Genomic DNA, 10,957 nt, shown 5'->3' on the forward strand with positions numbered 1-10,957 from the left:
GAAGAGCCTTCCACTGCAGGGCACCACCTTACTGCATTTTCTGCAACTTTAAATCTGTTATTGTTATAATCTGTACATTATGCAGCAGATTATATATTATGTGGCAAATTAGGCAAATCCATAATTTTGCGGAAGCCATGGCGGCCGCAGTATGGCGTAATTCATGTGGCACTGGCAATAGGTAGTAATGCAACTCCCCAGGGGCGGCCTTAGGCATGTGCAAGCTGTGCACCTGCACAGGGCCACCAAATCCCAGGGGCCACCACGCCAATATATATCCTTAATACAATAATCCTCAGAGGATGGATACATATTTGCTTGGCAGCCCCTGGCAGGGATTTGGCGGCCTCCAGCTCTGTTCCACTTCCAAACACCCATAACCCCCGTCCCCCGCCTCTTTACTGGCCTCCATGCTCCGCCCCGCACGGACCCCCTCTTCCGGGGCCACTACCTATGCTCCCTGCCCAGGGCCACCATGAGCCTAGAGCCACCCCTGAACTCCCAGCTTTACCTCGGACACATACATTGATGCTGCATTTTGAAAAGCCTGCAGAGTGGACAAACAGAACTATTTCAAAGTTTCAGAACCACGGTGCACGTACCAAGATGGCTTCTTCGGCATCACCGTGTTACCCACGTGCTTACTAACTTATGTTATGGCAGTCTTGACAGTATCTTGCAGCCTTCTGTTTCTGTCTAAGCGGCTTGCTAAGCATTTATAAATAATCCACATCCTGACAATAAAATCGCACCTTGCTCGGCCCTGCAGCGGGAGAGCAGACACGTTTAAAATTCGCCAACACATTTGCACTCTGTGCAGTGGCAGAAATGAAGCAATCTTTTCTTGGAATTGCTTTTAGGGACCCGAAAGCTTCAGTTATACATTTTTTTTCTTCTAGCAGCACACACACTTTTTCACGGAGTCATGCCTGCCAGCCGGCTACCACCGGCAGAACAAAATAAAGTTACGTGAAGGGAGAAGGTTATTTCCCAGTGGACGAAATGTATTATTTTCCAACGTTGAAATAAAACACGGACACAGGGCTAGAACAGAATTATACATCTACGTACATTCTCTGAAATACTTCCAGTCCTGCTCTCTCCCTGCTTGTGCTGTGCGTCTCAACAAATGCATTAATTATGTCAGGGTAAACAATTAATGAAGCTTTCATAAAGAGAAAAGTTTGGAAGACCCCTACTGAAATCAACACATGAATCCTTATATGTTTTACGCCCAAGGGCTCTGCTATTTTCACGGCACCACTAATCATATTCCAGGTGTGACATAGTGGCAAAGTTGCAGGCGTGAGAACAACAAACCCGGAGTTCGAGTCGCAGCTTCTCCCCCTTGACTAAAAATGTGTCATCCTAGGGAAATTAAACTATTCCTTTCTTCCCAAGTTCCTGCACCTGCCACAGATCGCCAGTCTCAACTTCTGATTCACTTTTCAGTTAGGCATCAACCAAGAACAATTCACTCAGGACAGTGTGTCCGTTCCCTGTCTGGCAGATGGCTAGTTTTTGATGGGTTCTTCCTACCTGGTCGGTGGAGGTGGTACTGCTGGAAGCTGTGCTGGAGGGATCCCTGGCAGAGCAGAAAGGCCCATCCGCTTATCCACAAATACAAGACCCAGGACACCGCAGACACCATTGTCACTCTCTAAACAAAACAAAAATATGGTTCAGTGGTAGCATCTCCGGTTAAGAGTTACAGCACAGTTGTGTACTTGCCCAGAACACTAATGTCACCTTACAGGATGATATTTTCATACTTATTTCATACTTGGAAAAAAAGCTTCATTTAAATGTAATGAGTACATGTTCAGATTCTTCAATCCTTATAGTATGGTGTGCAGTCTGTCACCAATCCTATAGTCTCCTCTTGCTATGTACTGTAAGTGCTTGTTGCACAGACAGGTAGTTTGCTAAAGCTGTGTTGTTTTCAGCTCTTTTCTGAACTGCATTTTTCCAAATTTAGCCTTCTGGGATGTAGGACTGACAGCTATCTCGACGTCACCAGGATATGTTTCGATCTTTGTGTGTTTCTGTTGCAAATTACTGTGCTCAGCTGTGCCAGTCCAAATGTTCAATGTAGGCACACCAGGCTTGCAACTTCTAGAATACGTAGGTTGTCAAATAAAAGCAGAGGAGTGGATACTTGGTTTCCTAATGGCATTAACGTAGAATATATCCCCACTGAAAAATAATCTGATATACTATGCATGCTCTAGGAGAGTTAGGTCAAGCCAAATGCATGTTAAATATGTGCGGCGGTCACATGTGCCTTGATGTGCATGCTTGTCATCGGTACACTGACGCATTACATCGCAATGCCAATATCAATAACCAACATCTTGGTTAGCCCTGGTAGTTCACCACTCACAACCCATCACCCCACCCTACCACACCCAACATCCCCAAGGCCAATATGCCCTTGACGGATGGAAATGATGGTTCGGTGGGGCCTCAAAAGGTGAGGAGTTTGAGGAACAGGAACCATAGAATATAAAAGGTCAGTCTTCGAAGTGACAACCACAGATGTTAGTCATAGATATATTTTTTTTAAATACAAGATGCAGATCCATTTATTTGGTTGCTCCTTGATTGGAAGCTATCATAAATTGCCTATGGTTTATGTTTACATTTGCTTTGCAGTTATGCTGTTAACAATTCGCCTAAACTGCTCCAAAAACTTGTTAAAATCCTTTTAAAAAGAGGTACTGCAAATATCAATCAAAACCTACGTTTAAGGGAGGTGCTAGATTATTCCTGTCCCAACAATATCACCCATCCTTTGACACAAGTCTTCTCAAAAAGAGACAGCCAAGGAAGATGCGAGTCAAGAGGCCTTATTGACTAACCTAAATAATTCAGAAGTACAAATGACACTTAATGATCCAAGGGAGGGAAGGCAGGGCGCACTCATGTCACTGATATATCGGATCCCGATACTTTGCCCCTATCCGCCTACTTACCAGAAATGCAGTCTATGCCATTTTGAGCAAGGGGGCAGAGGTGTCTATTTTTACAGTGTGGTGACAATGTGCATCCTAGAAGCTAATCTGAGCACACAGGATCCACACAGAGCCTTACCTAGCCCACACTCATAGAAAGAAGGGAGGGCACCCCATCTGCTGCCTTCTGAAGTAGTGAGATGTGTAAATGTAATCTGGAAACATGAAAGCAGCCTTGTTCCTTGTGTGTCTGCGAGACTGCATAAGCATGTACTGACGAGGCCCGCTGTTGTCTGTTCTGTACCTACCCAGTAGGTAACAAACTGTTTGGGCTTCTGAGAACATCAATTTTTAATCAGTGTTGTCTTCCACACAAAGTAATTGTTTCTCAGAAGCCCGCTCAATTCCCCTGACAAAACCAGCTCATTTTGCTCAGTATCCGCTCATAAAGATCTGTAATCAGATCAGCCCGAAGTACAAAGCCAGCGGGGCTGCGATCCGTCAGTATATCAGATACGGGGTGCCAGAACTTGCAGACAAACTCGTTCATTAAATAAATAAAACTGTCAGTGGACTGGTAAGGTTCGCGTTTCTTGTTTTTCCTAAGGTAAGCCTATATTTCAGAGCAAAGAACTAGAATAGGCGTTGACCCGGTACACGCCTTGTGGTAAATTTCTGCAAAGACGGAAGGTGTAGAGGAGTTTGTGAAGCTCTGCCCAGTGTAACCCCCTCTCTAAAGCACCTTCTGCTGCACTGGCATCGGCAAATTAATCAAACTTCAGGCACTCTCGGATCCGACCAATCACGCAGAGCCTCCTCATCCAATAATCCAATCAGCAGACCATTATTTAATTCTAGTCTTTCAAGCCAGGAAGGTAATTCTTACAGATAGTTTTTTTTTGTTTTAAGAGGGCAAGCGAGTACCAATTTAAAACCTGCAAATGACATACCAGCGTGAGACTGTTCCCAGTCTGCTGTGCAAAAAAATCAAGTTGGATACTGAATGGAAAAAAAAGTGCAAGGCGTTCTCTCATGTAAAACATTGGACGTCAGGCATTACGTGTCAGCATGTTTACCACCTCGACATAATACACCTACCCCCACCTGAATATTATAGTCGACTCTGCACAACATTTCACAGCTCCTGGTGACGTATCTATCTATCTATCTATCTATCTATCTATCTATCTATCTATCTATCTATCTATCTATCTATCTATCTATCTATCTATCTATCTATCTATCTATCTATCTATCTATCTATCTACCTACCTACCTACCTACCTACCTACCTACCTATCTATCTATCTATCTATCTATCTATCTATCTATCTATCTATCTATCTATCTATCTATCTATCTATCTATCTATCTATCTATCTATCTATCTATCTATCTATGCATATATATGCAGTTATATATATATATATGCATTTTTATATACACATATATACACACAAACACATATATACACACACACACACACACACACACACACATATATATATATATATACAAATATATATATACATATACACACATATATATATACAAATATATATATACATATACACACATATATATATACATATACACACACACACATATATATATATATATATATATATATATATATATATATATATATATATATATATATATATATATATATATATATATATATATATATATATATATATATATATATATATACACATATAATATGACTAGTGGTGACGACCATAAGGTGAGGCCAGGAATCCCATTGTTCGGTTGCCAAAGGGGGGCAATTGACGACCCTAGCCGTGCAAGCTGTGCAATGTCACTTTCTAGCTCTGTCTCTGCGGAGCAGTAGTCTGCAGGTAGCGTTTGCCAAACCTGTGAAGAACTGTTAGCACTTTAACCCTTTCGGGGATGAATTCTGCCTCTGTTGCAGTCGTAAAGTAATTTAAAAAGCTTAAATGCGATCCTGGGACACAGTACCAACCTCACGAGCGGCTTCTGCCTGCGTCCACCCGAATGTCTTTCTCCAAAGGTGTGCGCTTCGCAGCAGAGAGCCCTCGTGCGTGCGCCCAGGGGTGTCCCTTCCTGCAATCCCGATACATTCATTACATTAGGACAATCTCCGTTAAATAAAAAAAAAGCCTTTCCACATTCTTGGGCAGCTTGGCTGCCTGCTCGAACTTCCGCTGTGTTTCTTGCCAGGTTGCTTTTTTAATTGAATAAAGTACAACATGCTCTGCATTCAGCATCCAGCCCTCGCGTAAAGAGGATTCCCCTTCCGCTCGCCGCTTTCTCCTAATGCACCGGCTAGCGGTAATACTTTAATTGCATTTCATGTGATCCCTCGCATTACCTGATAAGTCTCCCTCATCGACGCCACTCTCCCCGCTCACCACTCGGCGACAAATGCCTTTCCCCTTTGCCTCAACAGACGGCTTCAATAAAACGTGCGCGAAAATCGCTTCCCCCCGGGTATTATCTGATGACTTTTAAATCTGCTCCCTGAGTTAAGCCCCTGAGCAGCTTCTTACCTGAATAATCCAACCGCGAGCAGAGATCTCTATTAGCGCACATTTGAGAGATCTAGCACTTCTCAAGGTCCATCGGCGCCAAAAAATACCCCAAAAAAAGACGACTCTCTCAATCAGAAGCTCCCGTGTGATCGTCTCGCTCAGGATCACACACCCACGGCTCCGCCGCCGCTACCAATCCAATTTCCAGAGTAAAGAAGACATCAGGGTTCAGTGTTGTCAGAAAAGTCGCCAAGATTCAAGGGGTGGAACGCGCGTCATTTTCACCTTTAAATCATCTTATGGCGTCACCTCCGCGCGCACAGCCCTTTGACGGGATCCTGAGGTAATTTACAGCTTCCCGCGTACACGCCCGAGGATCGCCTTGTGCTCGGCGCGCGGCTGGCTGTCCCAGCAGAGTGCAGTCACAGCAAAGCAAGCCACACTCTGCAGCCCGGGCTGCTGTACAGTAAGATGCTCCTGCGAGTCTGTTTCCTCACACCGTGGCTTGGGTATCACATGTCTTAAAGCGGCATAGACCCCTACAGCAAGCCACAGTGCGCTGAAAAAGCACAGTTCACCTGCTCACCTGCAGAAGTGGAGCGGCTGTATCGCCTCAGCGGATGTGTAAAAAGAGCAGTGTATTTCATATTGACAGCTGCTCTTTTTAATACACTGTTTTCAAATACGTTGCACCCTCTTCACCAGTGGCGTAGTAGGAAAGAGTGTCTTATGCAAGCAAGGAATAGGGTGCCCGAGGTCCCCACCTGAGAAGTGAAATACAACCAGAATCAGGGTGCTGAGGGCTCCTCTCACCCCGGGGCTCCGGTGACCCCGAACTTGCTCTCCTATATACAATATCTACACTCCTGCTCTCCACAGTGTAGGTTTAAACCGGCACAATTGTCCTTTGCATGACACCCTGTTTTTTTTGTGTGTGCTGCTTAAGACGGCATTGCGGAGCATTATTATGCAATATGCATAACACACTATAGTAGGTGCAGTAGATTACATCTTGCACTTACCACATTGGCACTGTGATACCGCCAGGGTCGGATTGGGATCACAATTTGGCCCACATTCATGATGGTGGCCCATATTTAAGGGGCGTGGCCCATTATTCAAGGGGCGTGCCCTTTCATGAAACACCATTTGCACAGACAAGGAATGAAAGTGAGAGAATACTGTTCTTGCGTAGGACACAGGGCCAAGATGACAATGGCCTACATGCTGAGCAACTAAAAAAAACATTAAGGCTCCTTTCTGTCACAAAATTATTCGAGCCCTCCAGCGCAGGAGCACCTGAAAAGCAACAAAGCCCCTGCTATTACTAACCTACTTAGCCCTCCCCAGCCCTTCAGCTTAGGAGCACATAAACAGAGGTAAGGCCCCTGCAATTAGTAAATTAATCAGCCCTCCAGGCCTCAGGGCAATGTCCTGGCAGGGGAGCACAAAACACAGCTGCTGGGTCATTCAAGGTAGCCAAGTAGCCAGGGGGAGGCCGAGGTGAAGATGGTGCCTGAGTTCCAAACATCACCTGGCCCACACAGGGAGACCCATTCTCCCTTGCCCACTATGCCCTGAATGTGAAGGGCTGTGGGCGAGGTGTTAAGAGTAACACTGTTTCTGGGCTACGTGGGCCCCAGGGGGGCCGAGGTGAAAATGGCTTAAAGGCCTGAGCAACACCTGGCCCCCAGGGAGGCCGATTCTTGCCAGCAATCACCCCTCCCCAGCCCAGCCTCAGCGTGATTGCTTGGCAGGACAGGGGGTGAAGGAGAGGCCACAGCTGATAATCGCTATACAGCGCACAGCCAGGCTGCTTTTATTTCTCTGTCTCTGTCTCCGTGCCCTCTTGGGCCGGTTTTATTTTCTCCCCTTTCCTAGTCCACTCTCTGTGGACTGGGAAAGGGGAGAAAAAACCGGCCCACAGAGGGCACTGAGACACCGGCCCTTCGGCCGATGCCCGAATGCCCGCCTTGCCAATCCGCCCCTGGATACCGCATAGCCACTTCTGTCAGGCACAGGTAGTTCCATCGGGTACAGTATTGTATTATATCATTATTGCATTTCTATAGTGCTCACTACCATATTACCCAGAAAAAACAGGGGTGGCTGGGCCCAATGGGAAAGAGGGTAGGCAGGGCCACACTATTATGAATTAGAAAGAATTGCCTATGCCTCAAAACTAGTTAAGGTACACACTAGTTTAGGTACAAGTAAACCACAATTTATTAGTTTACTCAAAACAGTTGATGTTTTCAATTTGTATTTAGTTTACAAACACAAAGGAGAAATTCAAAATATGCAGAACTAAGATCGCTATCAACTTCATGTCTTAGCCATATGCAGTTTCACAAACATTTAATAAAAAACAAACAGTGAACAAAACATGTATTTGACATTAACCAAAAAATGACTTCTTAACAACACAACAAATATCACCGTCAATAAATTCAAACAGATGGACATAAACAACCTTATACATTTATGAATGAAGGCAAACTTTTTACAGACATTTACTGAAACACGGGGAGAACGAAGAAGAACAAATTGTTTTCAAAAAATAGTTCAACTCCCACAGCCTGAGCAAGATATAATCAATAGAATATCAGGAATATAGCCCATTTCTGCGTCAATAATAATGGCCAACTGGCCAAGAAACAAGGGGGGTGCTGACGCGTTTCGAAACCTGATTAAGGATTTGCAGGATTCTCTTCAGGGCAGTGTGAATCTAGTCCATGGGAACTGTTTAAAATAAAGAACAAAGCAAAATATTTGTTAAAAAAGGGGGGTCCTCTAGCCACTACTCTTAGGCCGACTCGAGTGCCAGAATAAAACATACCTTATGTTTATCCTGCCCACGGTCAGTCCTGTTTATGAAGAAATGTCGTCTAGGCTTTGTGGTCTGCAATGCAACAGAGTAATGGGTATATTGAGTCCTGTGTCAGAACACAAAAAAGCCTAGCCAAGGCATGCGTGTCAAACTGCTGTAAGTTTACCTGTGTTAACTTTTGAGGTCCTTACGGTTCTGTGCGATATCTTAGCCCACTGGGGGTTATATCCATACTATCTGCAACAAGTAGACAGAGCGCGTGTAAGTCACTTGCTTGCTTGCCGACACACTAATGCATCAAAGGTGGAATAAAACGTGACTAAGTTCACTTACTTGGACATCGGTCCGCAAAGACCGCAGTTGGGGTTCTAATTCTGCAATCGTTTTTATCCAACACAGTGACCCGTTTCGTGAATCTGTGGGGTTTAAGCAGAGGGACGTATGAACGTATTAAGGCGCTATTTTTCAGAGCTTAAGAGCAACAGAGTTCACAGACCCCATTGTTTATGGTTTCCCTGCTTACCGCAATTATTCGGGAACTCCGCTCAGTGTACTCGCTACAGAACAGCAAACAGAGGGATGTGGATGTCCCTGGGAAACGCCGGTTTGGAGATCCCGGACCATGTGGTTCGTGGCGGACCAATCAGACAAGCAGCCGAATTGTGGTGCTCTATGGGACATGTAGTTTAAGAAAGACCGCTCCAGTCTTTTAAAAAGAGAATTGCAAATGCATTCTGGGGCATGTAGTCTCTAATCAGGGAAAGGTAGTTATGCCCTATTTATTTCACTGAGACTATTAAGGCCTTGGTTAACACTGTCAAACTTGAGGATTAAATACGCTTCCTTACGCAACAACATCGCGTCTACGTCTTGGCAGCGTTTGGGATCAATCCATACTAGTGTGGTCCATTTGAAGTCATTCTCAGTGTGGCCATTGCTGATAAAATGTTCCACCATGGGAGCAGTCAAAACTTTTCTCTTCAGACGGGATCGATGTTGGGTAATCCGCACATTGATGGGCTGGTTAGTTTTACCTATATATACTCTGTTACACGGGCACACCACCGCATAGACGACATTGCGAGTTTTGCAATTCGTGAAGCAATCATGCTTCCATCTGATACCATTGTTCACGAATGTGTCGCCTTCTAGCGTATTGGAACATGACACACAGTTGCCACATTTGTGGTGCCCACAAATTGGTTTGAGCTTCCACTGTGCAACAAGGTCACTTTTGGGTGCTGTGATGTGACTGTCCGCTTTGATTAGATGTTGACCTATGCTTCTATTTTTACGCATAGCGAAGATGGGTTTAGAGAGAGGATGATCCAAAGTCTCCAGTAAATGCCAATTATTTCGAATTATATTCTTGAATTGGTTTGTATGTTGGCCAAATGTTGTAACGCAAACCAATTGTTCCAAATCTTTTCTTTCCTTCTTTTCGAATAATGTATCTCTAGGAGTGAATTTGGCTCTGTTTTTAGAATGTTTCAACAGTTTTTTTGGGTATCCTCTCTCTGCCATCTCACTGCAGAATCTCGTGGCATGGCAGTCAAAATCACATAAATTGGTGCAATTTCGCCTGATCCTCAACAGTTGCCCGTAGGGCAAGTTGTTTTTTAATGATTGAGGATGTGAACTGGTGTAATGCAAAATTGTACTCTACACACAGATACCGCAGGATGAGGCTCTTGAGGTCATTGAACTTTATTTAGAGCAAAGAGCCAGACCCCATCGGGTGCCGACTAACTTCATTGTGGCACTAGCGGAGATCACTCTTCGCAGTAATTATTTCAAGTTTGAGAGTGATTTTTTTGTTCAAATCAAAGGGACAGCCATGGGTTGTCCCTATGCACCGGAGCTGGCAGTGCTTTATATGGCACAATATGAGGAGAGATTTGTCTTGAATGACAACCCTTTCTCAGGCCATATAACTCAATGGCTGAGATATATCGATGACGTCTGGCTCCTGTGGCAGGGGAGCCGGGCGGATCTCGAGCACTTCCATCTGTGGTTGAACTCTAGGCACCCAGATATTCAATTCACTTTAAATTCCAGCCCCAAAGAAATGACATTCCTGGACGTTACCGTAGGCACTAGTGAGGCTAAGTTGATTACCTCCTTGCATAAAAAGGCAACTGATCGTAATACAATTTTGCATTACACCAGTTCACATCCTCAATCATTAAAAAACAACTTGCCCTATGGGCAACTGTTGAGGATCAGGCGAAATTGCACCAATTTATGTGATTTTGACTGCCATGCCACGAGATTCTGCAGTGAGATGGCAGAGAGAGGATACCCAAAAAAACTGTTGAAACATTCTAAAAACAGAGCCAAATTCACTCCTAGAGATACATTATTCGAAAAGAAGGAAAGAAAAGATTTGGAACAATTGGTTTGCGTTACAACATTTGGCCAACATACAAACCAATTCAAGAATATAATTCGAAATAATTGGCATTTACTGGAGACTTTGGATCATCCTCTCTCTAAACCCATCTTCGCTATGCGTAAAAATAGAAGCATAGGTCAACATCTAATCAAAGCGGACAGTCACATCACAGCACCCAAAAGTGACCTTGTTGCAAAAGTGGAAGCTCAAACCAATTTGTGGGCACCACAAATGTGGCAACTGTGTGTCATGTTCCAATACG

At 44.3% G+C, this 10,957-nt stretch overlaps 1 protein-coding gene across 2 annotated transcripts in view; it reads right to left on the minus strand.

Annotated features, from left to right (window-relative positions):
* TAFA1 (TAFA chemokine like family member 1) overlaps window positions 1–5,899 on the minus strand; it is a 1,279,349-nt gene extending 1,273,450 nt beyond the window's left edge. For both annotated transcript variants that reach the window (XM_086936839.1, XM_086936838.1), the window contains exons 1-2: window positions 5,489–5,899; window positions 1,540–1,660 (exon numbers count right to left, since the gene is read on the minus strand). In XM_086936839.1, coding sequence (XP_086792965.1) covers window positions 1,540–1,651 — 112 coding nt within the window. In that variant the 5' untranslated portion in view covers window positions 1,652–1,660; window positions 5,489–5,899. The remainder of the gene's footprint in view (window positions 1–1,539; window positions 1,661–5,488) is intronic.
* Between the last annotated feature and the right edge of the window lie 5,058 nt (window positions 5,900–10,957).

Source organism: Lissotriton vulgaris, chromosome 9, assembly GCF_964263255.1.
Source record: "Lissotriton vulgaris chromosome 9, aLisVul1.2, whole genome shotgun sequence".
In the NCBI taxonomy this organism is placed as follows: Eukaryota; Metazoa; Chordata; class Amphibia; order Caudata; family Salamandridae; genus Lissotriton; species Lissotriton vulgaris.